The sequence below is a fragment of the Vulpes vulpes genome, chromosome 5 (assembly GCF_048418805.1).
Source record: "Vulpes vulpes isolate BD-2025 chromosome 5, VulVul3, whole genome shotgun sequence".
Lineage (NCBI taxonomy): Eukaryota > Metazoa > Chordata > Mammalia > Carnivora > Canidae > Vulpes > Vulpes vulpes.
Window position 1 is genome coordinate 138732259 of NC_132784.1, and position 15541 is coordinate 138747799.

The window sequence follows — 15541 nt, forward strand, 5'->3', positions numbered from 1 at the left end:
GAATCCACATTCTGAAGCCGAAGGCCGAGACTCAGCAGCCCAAGCCGGGTGCCGCTGTGCTTGGGGGGCTCCGGCATGCAGCAAGCTCATCCGATGCTGGATGCTCGTGAGGGCTTGGTCCCCCCGAGGCCCACCCACCTCCGCTGGCCAGGAGCGGTCTGCAGCGGGTGGCGGCGCCACAGGAGCCCGGACGTCACAGGATGGGACAAAGGATTTGTTGCATTTATTTGTTCTATCTCTACAGAAGAAGCAGTTCAAGATGTGTACAAAAGGATCCTCTATTCCTCCAGGGGTACCCCCCTCGTTCACAGCTAAACAGAAATAATTTAACATCATCAGAGAGGCGGATGGGAAATACAAGTGCATTTTCTCATTTACAATCCTGTACACGTATTTTCCAGAATGGCAGACAAAGACCTAAAGCTGCACCAGATACGAGCAAATTGTACCTTGACAATCCCCACAGACAACATCGTAAAAAAGTGTATTAGAAAGTATTTGAAACAATATTGCATATTAATCTCTGGTTACATCTGTTCACAGTGAATGCGACCGTAGACCATACCGACAGGTGGATGTGCTTCCTTCTTCTCATGGCTGTACATCTTAAATAGATCTGATTTTGGTTCATTTTAAAATTAAAGACGAAAACAAAAACAGGACGCTGGACTGAATGAGAGCTCTCTGGAGTTGAAGTAGAGCTGACCCTTCCTTATTGCTGAAACTCCAGAAGTGCAGGCAGCTATAGAGAAACACATTTGCTTCGTGATTTGTCTATGCAAGTCCATCTGATCCCCGCTTCCGTTTCGGTCGGAACACGACACTCTAAGGGCTACATGGTCCTCAAAGCAATGCAAGAAAAAAAAAACCACAAAAATAAAAAGAAATCCCCCCCCCCAAAAAAAAACCCACAAACAAACTCACGTCTCCGTTAGCAGTAGCTTCCTTTTGCAACGACGATTCTGAGATTTCTTTACCTGGTGGATTCTCAACTGGAAGTGGAACGTGCTGGTCTCCGAGGTGACTGGTGCTGGGTCAGCCCTTCGGCGACAAGGGAGTGAGTGAATGGTGCCGCGCGTCTGCGGAGCGACTCTTCCAACAGGACAGACCGTGCTCTCGGGGCACGTCGCAGAGGAGACCTGGGTGAGGGGCAGGTGCGCGGGCCTTGCGTCGGGGACGCTCCGGGAGGGCCCCGTGGGGGGAGGGCCAGCGATTTCTTGTCGTGGTGGACATGTGCCCCCTCCCCTCGTGGCCCTCCGGCCTCTGTGTTCATTTTACATTCGAGTTCACGACGCCTGGGCGCAGCGGCTCCCAAGACACACGTTCCCGGACCGCCGCACAGACCGCAGTACAGAGGGTGAGGTCACGCGGACGCGCGCTTTAACCGGCTGGGGGACAAACGTCAACAGCTTTCGGTCCAGAACGGGACCCCCTTCGGACGGGATGTAAGCACTCCTCGCCTTTCCGTGGGGCCCTGCCTTACACAGTCGTCTCAACGCAAATTGGGCGCTACAACGTAAAACCACAAGGAGAGGCGAGTACATAGGTGGTCGCAAAGGCCGTGGGGGCAGCGTGTTCAGGAAGACCGTCCGTGGCCGCTATTTACAGTTGTGGGCAGGCTTCGCGTGAAGCCTCGGGGCGGCGGAGTGACTCCTTTCGACCAACCGGCTCTGTGGGGTGCATGGCAGAGGGCAGGTGGGTGCAGGTGCCGGCCCACGGGACATTGGGGGGCCCGGCCGCGGGCGCCATCCCACGGATGGACGGATGGACCGTGGCCTCCTGTGTGACCGGCTGCACAGCCCAGGGGTCCGCAGGGTCCGCAGGGGTCTCCACCCGACTCCTCCGTCCACGTGCCAGGGTCCCACGCACCACGATCGGGTTCGTTTGCAGCTTCAATGCTCCACACGGTTCCACGAGCAAAAGAACCCGCCGCTCAAGAACGGCAGGTGTGGACTCCACCCTTGCAACGCTACTCGCTCGCACGTGGAAAGAGTTGCTTCTGGAGAATGAAAGGGACCCATTCGTTTATAGGACTTGCGGTGGACACGGAGGCACCAGGGGTCAGGGCGGGACTCCTGGCGGGGACAACCTTCCAGGGCTTCTTTCCTCTGGAAGGCTTCCGGGGCCTTCCGCCTGGTTCAGAGGTCGAGCAGCAGTTCTTGACTTGGGATGATTTACTCCGTGGGGACGTTTGGTGACACCTGGAGAGATTTTTAGGCGTCGAATGAAGGTGCTACTGGCGTCTACTGGGCCGGGACCAGGGATGACGCTACATCTCCTGCAGTGCACAAGGGAATCCCTCACCCCAGAGGAATACCCAGCCCCAAAGGTCAAGAGCACCGTGACCAAGAAGCCCAGATTTAGAGTAGGTGCGGGGTACTCATGGGCACTTTTTCTTCTGGGTTTTTGTTTTTACGTTCACCTTGGTTCAGTTTTGGCAGACATGTAAACATTTGAAATTGTATGCTCTTACCTGCCTGGGTGGATGGCATTATTACGTTTAATAGTGGGATGAACCCTGAGGTCTACCCCTCCCAAGTGGGGGCTGGAGACACCAAACACCTTGGCGGGGCTCCCGACGGCATGGCTGAGGAAAGTTCTACCCCGGCACCCGCCTCTTCCTCTTTCCTATCTGACCTTGCCTGCAGGGTACACGGTCGCTCTGCGCGTTCCAGGCTCCCAGAGAGAAAGGATGCTCTAGGTGGGCACACGGGGGCGGCTCTGTCCTTCTGGGAGAGTTTCAGACTTTTTTTCTTTTCTTTTTTTTTTTTTTTTGCAGATTTTATTGATTTATTCATGAGCGACACACAGAGAGAGGCAGAGACACAGGCAGAGGGAGAAGCAGGCTCCATGCAGGGAGCCCGATGTGGGACTCGATCCCGGGACCTGGGATCACGACCTGAGCTGAAGGCAGACACTCAACCCCTGAGGCACCAGGTGCCCCGGTGTCAGGCTCTTTCAACATTTAGTTTCTAACAGGTAGGCTCTCGGCAGGTTAGCCACATCTCCTGGGCTTCACTTGTCGTAGCTCCTTGCTCTGAAAATGAACGATCACCCTACGTCTTTCTTTTAGGGCCTTTAAAACAAGAATAACGTAGAAGGAGGGCGGGGAGAGAGAGTCACCAGTCAACAAGCAATGACGTCGTGGAAATGGGGTCTGGCCTGGGACTGGGAGGGAAAACCGGCTTGTGGCTGTGGGCGGAACCAGCCGGGGAAGGAAGGAGCGTGGAATCTGGGGTAGAGCTTGGTTTCTGAGGGGTTCAAAGGAATGAAGGTCCACGTTCCAGGACAGATGTTAAACATGTAGTGCTAGACTCTGGGCCACGAGAGGCACGGGCCTGAGGGCAGAGGGCAGAGGGCTCCAGATTGGCCCCCGGGACTGTGGCATCCGGGCCCTTCCCCTCCCGGCAGGCCGTAGGAGGCTGAGCGACCTCCCCACTCCCTTTGCTGGGTGAGTGCGTGTGTCTTTGTCCCAACCGCGTATTTTTGTACAGGTTGTGACTTATCACAACATCTTCTTTTAAAAACTGAGGCCTTGCAGACCTAGATGCCTGCGGCCAGAGGCTGCGGCCTGGGTTTCTCGGCCCTGCTGTGTTGGGGGCACCCGCCAGGTCTGCTCACCCGCAGCACCCGACCCGGGGCTGTGCTCACTGCCTCTGGGGCCTTGGAAACCACATCGGTGCGTGGATGCTTACTTAGCACAGAGACCAGCTCGTTCCTTCCCAGGCTTTGGCCTGTTTTTACAAAACTTTCTCTGAAAATGAGCAGTTCTTTGAAGGATGGGACTTCTAGGAAGCAACAGGTGGGGGCGCTTTCGGCTAGCAGTCTATGAGCACATCTAGCAAGACAGCCGTTTGGGGGAGGGGGTACTCCAAATGTAACCCTGCATCTAACAATAAAAACTCCTCTGTTTCAAAAGCAAATCAAACCCCAGCCAACCAACCGACTTAAAAATACAAAACTAAATGCAAAACCACCTAGGGATCAAAGCACAACGTTCTGGTCCAGTCTGGGCTGCTGGCGGGATGCGGGGCCCCGGCCCGTGTGCTTCTCTCCGGGCGGCGCCCACGGGCAGAGCGGGGCTTAGCTCATGTGGAAGCGGTGCTCGCCCCGCGTGATGTGGGACGAGAACTCGTACCTGTCCTGGCTGTGGTAGCCACACATGTTGCACTCGAAAGGATCACGGAAGCCGTGACAGCCCATGTGGATGGTGTACATGACGTGGTCCAGGAAGAGCACCCTGCAGTGTTCGCACTTGTAAACCTTCATGGGCTCCCCGCTCGTGCCGATCACCCGGAAGGCGTCCTGGTTGCTCTCGGAGGCCGCCCGCAGCACGTCGTAGGCCGGGTGCTCCTCCTTGATGGACAGGCCGTTGCGGGCGTGGGGGTTGATGTGGTTGGTCAGGTAGATGAGGCTGCTCCGCTGCTCCTCATTATTGCTCTCCGTGTCCGTCGAGTCTTGGCAGCTGTTGCTCGGCGACGCCTCCCGCTCGGAGGACACCGACTTGGCCTTGGAGAGCAGAAGCAGGTTCTCCACGGCGCTGTCCTGGGCTGAGTGGTTGGACCGCGGGGGGCCCTCCGCGTGGGGCTTGTGTAGCTGGTACATGGGGCTGATGACCGGGACCACCTCTGAGCTGCCCGGGGGCGTCTGCACCAGCGGGCGCAGGGACTCGGCCCCCAGGTAGCTGATGGCGTTGTTGATGGCTTGGTCCATCACGTGGGTCTGCATCATCTCATTCTCTTTCTCGTAGCTGGCACTGCTGTCGTAGGGCATGTCCGACAGGCACTTGTCCCCTGTGGGAGGCAGGTGACAGTCAGTGAAGCCGGGTTACCTCCGTGCATGACGGCAACAGCCGAAGTCTGCACTGAGGGGGGTGTCCCGGTGCTCTGGCACACATGCCACGCCTCCCAATGGGAAGGCCGAGCTATCTCCGCCTGTGGTCACCGAGCACAGGGACCTTCCCAGAGTCTACACTTCAACAGATTGGACCCAACAAACGAATCTGTGAACCAAAGTCAGCGCCTCTCACTATAAACAGCACAACTTCCAACTAGATACTCCACCAGTACCTGTGTCTTTTACTACGGACGGTATAATCGAACATTATTATACTGGACTTAAGGTTAATAATTAAGTGATGTATTTGCAATATAGCATTCTAAGCAATTTACAGTAACTGGTCGATTTCTCATAAATGTATTTAATTAAATAAGTATGTAATTATTCATGATAGTATGTGATATGCTTATTTAAAATAGCATTACATAGGGGTGCATGTGTGGTCAGTCGCTTAAATGTCTGACTCTTGATTTTGGCTCAGGTCATGAGCTCAGGGTCATGGGATTGAGCCCCACATAGGGCTCCACACTAGGCTCCACGCTGGGTGTGGAGCCTGCCTGAGATTCTCACTCCCTCTCCCTCTCCCACCCTGCTTGTAACCTCTCTCTCTCTCTCTCAAATAAATACAGACATACATACATAAAATTTCATTACATGATAGAATTTTAAATTCATAACTTCAATACTCAGCATAAAATTTAATCAAAATATATGATCTATATATAATAAGATTTATCAAAAGTGGACTTTGGGCTCTTAGAGTAAAAAGGTGCTCAGATGCAGTGTCCACACCCTTCCCGCTTCCAGTTCCACTGGTCTTTCCATCCCTGGTGGTACCAGAGCCATGTACTACAGAGGTATGTGCAGGGAGGCTGGGGGCAAACCAAGGAACGTAAGCGGGGAAGGTGTGCCATTCATCTGATCTTTCCAAAAATTCCTGAGCATGAACGATGCTCAAGGAACCATGGCTGACGACTCTCAGTGTGCCAGCTTCTCCTCCTCCTCAAGGAACTTCTGGTCTGAGAGCAGGGTTTGTAGGTGAGCTTGCTCCCTGGGAATGGTGAACCCTGAGAGCAGCTCTGGCAAAGCACCCGAGGCACACCCAAATTGTTTACATTTTACCCCTTACTCTGTTTCTTTTCTTCCTCTAACACATCTTCATGTAGCACTGAGTGTCTCCTGGACCAGACAGGGGGGACAGACAGGGAGCTAGTATAAAGGGCCCCCACCCTTAGTGGCACACAGCTAACAGGGGACGCAGGCATTAAAATGTGGCTGTACAAATAGCCCTTCTCAGGATGTGAAGTTCTATGAAGAAAATAGAAGGCTTGTGTCATATGGGCTTCTGACCTAAGATGAGTTTCTGTCATGAGTGGGACTTGTGTCCCACACTGGGAGCAGCCAGGGGAAAACAAGAGAAGGAGCCTAGAGCTTTGGAGGGACGGAGTGAAGGTGATGGGGCCCAGAGCCCGGGTGCAGGGCCGGGCAGGGGTGCCACCCCATCAGACGATAGGGCTAGACCAAGAAGGGGCTTTATCCAGGGAGAAAATGAGAAGCCCCTGAAGGGTTTGAGGGAAGTGCCCTTCTTGGTAACCAGCAGAAGAGCAGGCTGGGAGGGGCAATGGCAAGTGAACCTAAGAGACTCTTTGAAGAGTCCAGATAATGGCTGCTGCTGAGGGTCATGGCAGTGGAGGATCCCCCACTGCCCACACTGACATCAAGGTCTCCCACTAATTCTTAGCAACAGGAGGATAAACTACCTGGTGGTTCAAAACTTATGAACTAATCCTTCTAGAAAAATATTGTTGACCACTGATAATTGTCCAGGGATATGCCCCACCACACTATAAAGTATCTTTAGGCCTCATTCCTTGCTTGCAAAGGAGATTTATCATGAAACGGCCCAGCCTGCACTCATTCTAATCTATTGGTGGTCAGGAGGGGCACATGCACTGATAGTGAAACAGTGTGATCCTCAGATTACAGAAAAGAAACCTTTGCTAGTGGCCAGTCACACCCTCTGCAGAAACTGAACGGAATGGATGGAATCTTGCCACGAGGTGGGTGGTAGGGAACACAGAGGTGGTGTTTCTCTCCATTAAAAGTTAAAAGAAGAAATTCGATAGCATTACTAAAGCCATACAATTTTCATTGTTTCTGTGTTGAGGTGCCAAGTGTCTTGTTGCTCTACCCCCAGAGGAGAAGGTTTGTGCCCCTGTCCATCCCTCCTACCAAACCCTGGTAGGGATAAGATGAGGCATAGACTTTAAGGCTGATTTGGATACATACCAAAGTGTTTACAGCCCCATCAAAAATGATGCTTTCCCACCTAATTATCCTGCTTCTCCTCATTGTGGTTCTCTGGTTTCCCAAGCAACCATTAAAATGGATGTAGGAAAACATCCATATACTGCAGATTACTGTGGCCTATTGAAACCATCCACAGAATTTCTCTTCCCTACTACTCCACAAATGAGAAAAATAAAACCCCACACGACTCACTTTGGCAATCAGCTAACCAAAAGAATGCATCCTAACAGAATAGTTAAAAAAAAAAAAAAAGAGGGGCTAAGAAAAGACAATTCTGGCATGAGTCATACCGTGAAGGGTGACTCTTGACCCAACTTCTAAAAGCCTTAAGTACGAGGCAACAAAATCCTCAGCATTCTCCCAAATATCCTCATATGTACAGGAAACCAATTCAGATAAATGTCTTCCTCCACTTCGGACGAAAAAGCAGTGAAAACCTCTGCTAGAGAGAACCAGGTGGCATTGGACAGCTGAGCGGCAAGGTTGGCTCTTTAGACAGGAGTAAAGTCCTCTACAAGGAGAAATGGACCAAAGCTCGTCATGTCCTCCCATGGGGCTGGGAAGCCCTCTCCAACTAGGTGCAGTGATAACTGGCTTAGGGCAGCTAGCCAAATCTCAGAATGAGGGAGAGAGAGCAGCGAGAAAGGTTTTCAACAAAGACTGCACTTTGCCTCACCTGAATTCTCCTTTCCATCCTTGGCATTCTTTCAGGATTTAGAAAAGTCAATAGCTCTCACAGGGAAAAAAAAAATGTCTCACATACAGTGGGAAGAATGTTGAACGTCAATCAAGCTACATCAGCCCAAGTAAAATAAGCAAGATGAAAAGAAATGTCATGGTTACTGTGAAAATATTTTCTAGCGATACGAGGGAGGAAAGGAAGTAAAACAGACCAATAAGTCCATCCTAGGAAAACAGCTTAACTCAAGGAAGAGAGAAGATAACTCTTTATTTTGTGAAATGGACTCCATTAAAAAAAAAAATTACTAAAAGATAGCATGCTAAAACAACAGAACGAGATGAAAAAAGATGTCAGGTCTCAGGAAACAAAATGAGGTCCAAAACACTTTTATTACAGGATGAATCCATGGATTTGGAAGTGGCAAGTAATAGAACATAAGCTACTAAAAATGGAATGGTTTGCAAGGAGGAAAAACAAGATAAGTGTGAATGAATGTAAAAAAGACCAAAAAAATTAACTTAAGGAAATGCTAACTGATATGGAAGACAAATAATCTAACATAAGGACAACTGGTACCCCCGACAGAGATCACAACAGATGGAACAAAAAAAATGTCTCTATGAGGAAGAGAATTTCTCAGAAATAGAGAGAGAGAGGGATTCTGCAGATTAAGGTGGCAAGAAATTTTTATTCAGAATATAAAATACTAAGACATATCCTAGTGAGGCTAATTCACTTGAAGATTACAGAAGGAACCCTTCAAGCATTCAGGAAAAAATGGAAATCACCTTTCAGAAAAAAATGATCAGATTGGCCTCAGACATCTGCACACAGCATTCAACAAGCAATGCCACCATGGTGTTAAGACAGAAAGGTGACAAGTAGACGTCCTTGGACACAGAACCACCATGGAGCTAGAACTTCATTTCGAGAAGGTGCTTGAATGTTATTAAGAGATTAATCAAAAAATAGACAGAAATACCAGTAAAAGGACTGAATCTGAGCCTTGGCTCTATTTAAATACTGAATCAACAATAAGTAGCTAGGCCTCTGGGAGAATTCGGATTTCAGAATAGAATGTGAATATTAGGAAGCAGGATGATGTAAAAATAATATACACTGAACACAGGGGAATAAAATCGTGTCCTTATTTCCCAAAGCCACGAGTCAGTAGATGCTGCCTAAATGGAAACAAATGGATTAAAACACTGATTTGAAGGTCTTCATGTTTTTCATAATGCAGTATATCTTTCTAATCTTAATCCTTTAAAAATATCTTTCTGTGAGAAAATATTTGAAGATCAGCCACATTTCCAGTTTTATTTGGCTCTTGTTCACCTCTTAAATTTAAGACAGCTATAGAAGGGATACTTTCATTTTGAAACAGCATCTGTAATATGATAGAATCTTTACAGAAGCATTCATTTCACACCCACCAACCCACCTGTTCATCACCCTAGCCCTGCACGTACATGATATGGGTAGAAAGGTATTTAGAGTAATGCTCAGCTACTTTCAATATTGGCAATTTCTGGATGTGGCTTTTTGGGGGTGATTTTAAAACATTCATCTTTCCACCAAAATTCTTTATATTAACCATGTATCATTCTAATAATGAGAAAAGGTTGTGTTTTCCTTCTGGAAAAAAGAAACCATACCAAGAGAATTAGAACAGATAGCAGGAATATTAATCACTATTATTTCCCCCTATCTCCTCTTCTGTATTTAAAAAGCTTTCTCAGTTTGGCTCAGGTCATGATCTCAGGGTCCTGGGATCGAGCCCCATACCAGGCTCCTTGCTCAGTGAGGAGTCTGCTTCTCCCTCTCCCTCTGCACTCTCCCTGCTTGTGCGCTCTCTCTCTCTCTGATAAATAAATACAATCTTAAAAAACATTAAAAGCTTTCTTAGGGCGCATTGGTAGCTCAGTGGGTACAGAGTCTGACTTGATTTTGGCTCAGGTCATGATCTCAGGTTGTGAGATGGAGCCCAGCATTGGGCTCTGTGCTCAGTGTGGAGTCTGCTTGAGATCTTCTCTCCCTCTGCCCCTGCCCATCCCCTGCTCTCTCTCTAATAACAACAACAAGAAACAACACTTCCTCCCCACAATCACCAAGCAGAGTAAGACAATGAATAGTGTTGCGACGTAACATTGTCATCCCCTTTCTGAGGGGCTTCATTGATCCTGTCAGCCTCTATCTGACTATTTCAGAGAACAGGATCTTCGATATAATGGTGAGGAATGCTGCTGGCAGCATCAATACTTACAGTCATGCCAACATGCAATGTATAAATTTTAATCATAGATCACATATCAATTAAGTAAGATGATAGACCATTGTGGGCAACATTCCACAGAAACATCATGTCCTCTTACATTCTTAAGGTGCTTCCTTGAGTTGAGAGCAGCTGCACACCCAGTGTCCCTACTGATCTTCAGAATGGTGCTGGGAAGGATGCTGGGCAGGAGGCATCACACCCATTTCATAGATGGGGACACTGAGTTCAGTGATGTGCTCAAGGTCACCAGCCAGTCAGAGCTGGAGCTAGATCTAAACCCAGGTCTCTTGAAAGAACTCTTTCAACTACATCACCACTGGCCCACATATATGATAATGTAGGATACCAGTTGCTCTCCTACACACTTTCTGAATTTGTATAAAGGATACACTCAACATCTGGAAGTTTAGAAGGACCTAAGAGGTCTATCTCTTCCCTCTCTCCTTCCCTCCTTTCCTTCCTTTTAAAGTTTTAGTGATGGAGAATCTTTGACAAGTCAGGAGTGGTTGACTAAAATCCCATCATGTTGACGTGAGGACAAGCTATAGGCATTTGGGGATAGAAGAGGCATTATTACAGAAATAACTTATCAATCACCATATTCCTGGCAAAACACCCAACAGAATACACACTCCTGAGCCCTTTGTTCCAATCTCCACACTGCTGTCCTTGTCCTGCTGTTCCCATCACACTTCTCCTGCACCTCCCCTCTCCCAGGGGACTTCTAACCTTGGCTTGGTTCCATTAGAGCATCTGTTTGTTTTTGTTTTGTTTTGTTTTTAACACAGAAGCACCTCAATCTGAAGACAGTGCCTAACTTGCGGCCTCCTCCCGAGTGGCTGCGGGACAGGTTCAGGACAGGTTGGGAGCCTCCAAAAGCTAATACGAACCTCAAAGGTTCATTGACAAAGTCCTCAGCAGGACTTCTCCAATTTCCCAACCTGAAGGAGAAGTCGTGCCAGCTTCCCCAGGTCAGTGACCACTGACAATCCTTGGGTGCTAGTGGGTCTTTGCTCCATCTCTCCTCCTGGTTACCTGGCAATTGTCCTCTGCCTCACCCACTGCCTGCTACCCGTTGCCCACTGTGCCATGCCCACCACCCACTGCACACTGCCCACTGCATACCACCCAGTGCACACTGCCCGCTGCACACCGCCCACTGCATACTGCCTATGAGCACCATGTTCTCACTAGCCCCGTGTGACCTGAAATCCCATCACAATAGCCTATTCTGTGCTCAGGACCTTGTTCCTCCTCTGCTCAGGAAAGGCAGGGTCTCTCCCATTCTCACAGCCTAAGAGCTCACATAATGTGGGTGACTCTCCATAGGGCAACTCCAGCCAGTGGTTTGCAGTGTTTTAAACTGAATCCTTCTTTCCCCCAACTCTCCCACCCAAAACCTGTGACAAGCCTCTCAGACCTGATCAAAATGGAGGCATAAGTGCAAGAGGGAGGCTGCAGCCCCAAGAACTTGGCCTCTCCTTCGTCCTCCCCACTTTCTGCTGTCTCATGTGTCCTCTAGAACCCCAGGCCTCATGAACCATTAACCTCATTCTAGACCCATCCTCTCCCAACACACATTTTCCAGGCTCCCATGTGGCCTTTACCCCAGAAAACCCTTGAAGATGAGCAGATCAAAACCAGAACTATTTCCAGAAACTGGCTTTATCATTTCTGTAAATGGCACCCTCCTCTACTAGAACCACCATGAGTCACGGCTTCCATAGCTCAGTCCCTCCCTGACCCCACGCCCATCACCAGACCTCTCTGCTCTGTTCCCTCCTCCTTCCCTGCCACCACTGGCCCTCTTCTTTCCTGATCACCTTCCGGCACCTGTAGTATTGTTTTCTACGGTGTGTGGCTCCCATCAAAAAGAGGCCAGTGCTTTTTCCTGCCTCCTGAGTTAAGGAGACATTTCTCACCATGGTGTTCAAAGGCCATTGATTCTGTGGCCAGAGCTTTACTGTGACTTTATTTTCCTTGCTTCCCTGAGGCTACATGAATCAGTCTGAAACACGCCCCCACTCCAGCCCCTACAATCAGCACCACCATTTCCCTGTACTTCTATGTCTGTTTAGAATCCTGTCTTTTCCTTCCACTAATAGTGTGCTGAAATCCTATTCCCCCATCAAGGTCACTATCAGCTTCATGAAGCTTTTACTAATCATTGTCTTTCCTGACCATGACCCTCCCACACGGTCCTCTCTCCTGGACATGACCCTCCCTCATGGTCCTCTTTCCTGACCAAGACCCCTCTCCACTGTCCTCTTTCCTGACCATAACCTACACCCCATGGTCCTCTCTCCTGGACACAACCCTCCCCTATGGTCCTCTTTCCTGACCATGACCCTTCTCCCCTGTCCTTTTTCCTGGACATGACCCTTCCCCCTCCAGGATTCTCTTTCCACGTTATCCTACTGATAATAGTTGACCTTTAAACTGAGTGTTTCTAAATGTTTTCATGTCTTTTTTATGTTAATTCACAAAGCCCTGTGAGGCATATAAGAATAGAACCAAGGCTTAGGAGGTCCAGAAATGTCACTCAGGTGACAGCATTAACATGTGGCTGTGTGCTGCCCCCCTCCAGTTGGGCCCTGAGCCCAGGGCACCTCCACTCTTACACCGAGCTAAATAGCTATCTGTCTCCCTGCACATACAGGGTGGCCTGTTTTTGTCTGTCATCTATACTGGACAGCGAGCTCTTACAGGAAAGGGCCACCTTGCTCCTCCCAGTGTCCTTCAAAGCTCCTGGCACAGGTAAAGATCCCGCAGCGAGAACAGTGATTGTGGCTGCACCCCCTCTTCCCCAGGCACATTCAAGGTAGCCCGGGCGGGGAGTATTATGAGCTCTGGGAGCATCTGCAGCTCAGTGAGGTTGCTCAGGCAGGTGAACGGGCTATGTGGGGAGCCCGCGGCCACGCTGGGCCCACGTTCACAGCCCTGCGCCCACAAACCCAGCCACCTCCTGAGGCACACGGCTGTCCACAGGCAGATCTCGTGGGCACCCAGGATGCTGTAAGACCACTCTAGGAAAAGCTGCCAGGAGAGGAAGACTCCTTGCGTGTCAGAAGGCCTATTCAAGAAAAACCCAAAGTATTTAAGAAGTGCTAAGCCTGCTGATATTTGCTTTTTTTTTTTTTTTTAATGAGATAGTGTCTCTCTCCTGCTCTCAACTAAGGACCATCTGAGTCTAAGACACCCGCGTAGTTGAGTTTTTTTTAAGAGACAGCAAACGTTTGACTCTTACCAACAAATTTCTGAGGCATAGAGCTCTTACGTTTGGCGACGTTACTTGCTATTCTGTCCAGCACGAGGGATCTCTCTGATCCTATCTTGCACAGATCTTCTCCCATCTCACTGTGATTAGCTTCTTCTTTAATGACTAAAGTCAAAGACAGTTAGAGAGGCCAGTTTAGAAACGCTTACATGAAGGAATCGGGTCGCATCCCGCGTTCAATGTGACATTAGTACAGTGCCTACGGGAGCTGGCCCTTCCTGGGGCTCATTTCTAACCTCCCTGGCAGCTGGGCCGGGCGGTTGGACATGGCCCCCAGCTGCCTGCCCGTGACACCTGCGGACCGCACCTCGTATCCCATGGCTGGAGGAGCAAGCGCCACCCCTGTCACCAGAAGATGGATGTGCCAAAGCCCTCGTGTCCCTGTGATGTTTCCCCTTAATGTCTCAAGGGCTCTGTGATCCGCTACTTCCATGGGTCTTGACATCAGGCTGTCAGAGCCGGAAATGACCTAAGGACCTGACACCATGCGCGGGCACAGTGAAGGGAGACGCAGAAATGCTACAGTGCATCCTGGCAACACACAGGGAGAGGCCAGAGCTCCTGATCCCCACACACGCGGCAAACTAGGCAAAATCAACACCCGCAAACTGCAGAACAGCTAGACACTGACGGGCTAAGTGCCGCCGGAGGGAGCACTTCCAGCCAATCTGTATTTCTCTACGTTATCTTTCTTTCCATGATGGGAGAGACAACTTTGTATCCTGCAGAGTCCATCCATGTTCTGGTTTTTACAGTTGGGTGTCTGGAAAGAGAATCCTCTAATGTCCCTGCAACATCCTCACACATGAGGAGCTGAAAATGCAATGAATTGCACCCCAACTAGCTAGTCAGTCCTTCCAGCGCGATTTCCAAGTGGTCCACCTCAATGCCATTGCCATATGCCTCCTCCTCCTGTCTCAGATACGACCCGCTGACTTATCACAGGACCTGGAGGTTTGGCCACTACTATCCTTGCTTTTTGTCTATCCTTCAAAGAGCTGCACACTAGCTACATATGAAGATGGCACTAGATGTTATCCTTTTTTGAAAATGCCAATTCTTGCCTCCGTTCTTCCAGCTACCCTTCACAGTGTTCCAGCACAATTCACAGACACATCTTATGTGGAAGCCCAGCCTTGTTTGGGAAACACAAGCCTGCAGTGTCAGGCCCTCCGCTTCCACCTCCGACCTTTGTTTTCCAGCCCCTGTATGGTGTGGCAGCTGTCCTCATTATGCCCCGCACATTGCCTGCTAAGATGATTTCCAAGTGTTTTAGGTTTTTGCTGCTATCATGATGGATGATCCAGGTACATCGTGCCTGGAAGACTCATGCTTTGCAAGTAGTTGTGGCAATGCTCTTTATCATGAAGGCCATGTTGGAAACACGTATTTCAAATTGGTTACTGTCGCTGCTATACACAAATTTTAACATTGGAAATGTGTGTTTGCTACTCAATGAGCAAAGATAACAGCCTATACCCTAATTTATATGAAGGGTGCACATTAGCTCCATGCAGCCCAATTCCAGGGGTTGTACATTTGACCTGTTGAGCTCATATGCTTCCTCACTTGTCCCTCCTCTCTGCCCAGGGCACCTGCAGCATTTCAGGTGGGGTTATGTCCCCACCAGGCCACAGGGCCTCCTGAGACTCAGATGCTCAGAGTCATTACAGTGAGGGACAATGGAGTCCAAAGCTCCCAGAGCAGTGGCTATCCTGCCTTTGATGCACTTCCCTCTAAAAGCTTAAAACACAATGTGTGTGTCTGATTGATCTTCTACACACTCGAGAGAAACTTTTTCCATAAAGGAAATTACGACAGAGGGCTAAAAAGGCTTTAGCTAAATGAAGCTAAATTCAGAAAAATTAAACTTTCCCACATCCTAGCTAAGCTAGGCTTTGTTTTTAACCTCATCCCAAAGAATGGCTCCATCCTAAGGGGACTGAAGAAGGGGGAAGCTGGCTGGGTGTCCATCTGAGCATCAAGGGGGTGGTCTCAGATGCCATGAGAAGGGAGGATGGCGAATGAGAAGGCACAGGTTCAAGCAGCCCTATCACAGTGACAAAGGCCACACTCCCACCCCCACCAGCAGCCCACTGCCTTCCCTCTGAATCCCAGGTGTCATCTTGTAGGACTTCCACTGAGGTGCTTTAAC

The 15541-nt window shown here is 49.5% G+C and overlaps 1 protein-coding gene across 24 annotated transcripts in view; it reads right to left on the minus strand.

Annotated features, from left to right (window-relative positions):
- Positions 1 to 201: 201 nt before the first annotated feature.
- The window catches only part of IKZF1 (IKAROS family zinc finger 1), a 91805-nt gene continuing 76465 nt past the window's right edge, over positions 202 to 15541 (minus strand). For 10 of the 24 annotated variants that reach the window (XM_072760129.1, XM_072760118.1, XM_072760124.1 and 7 more), the window contains 2 exons: positions 13357 to 13491; positions 202 to 4793 (listed from right to left, as the gene is read on the minus strand). In XM_072760129.1, coding sequence (XP_072616230.1) covers positions 4084 to 4793; positions 13357 to 13491 — 845 coding nt within the window. In that variant the 3' untranslated portion in view covers positions 202 to 4083. The remainder of the gene's footprint in view (positions 4794 to 13356; positions 13492 to 15541) is intronic. The other 14 variants (XM_072760137.1, XM_072760132.1, XM_072760126.1 and 11 more) reach the window with 2 other exon arrangements.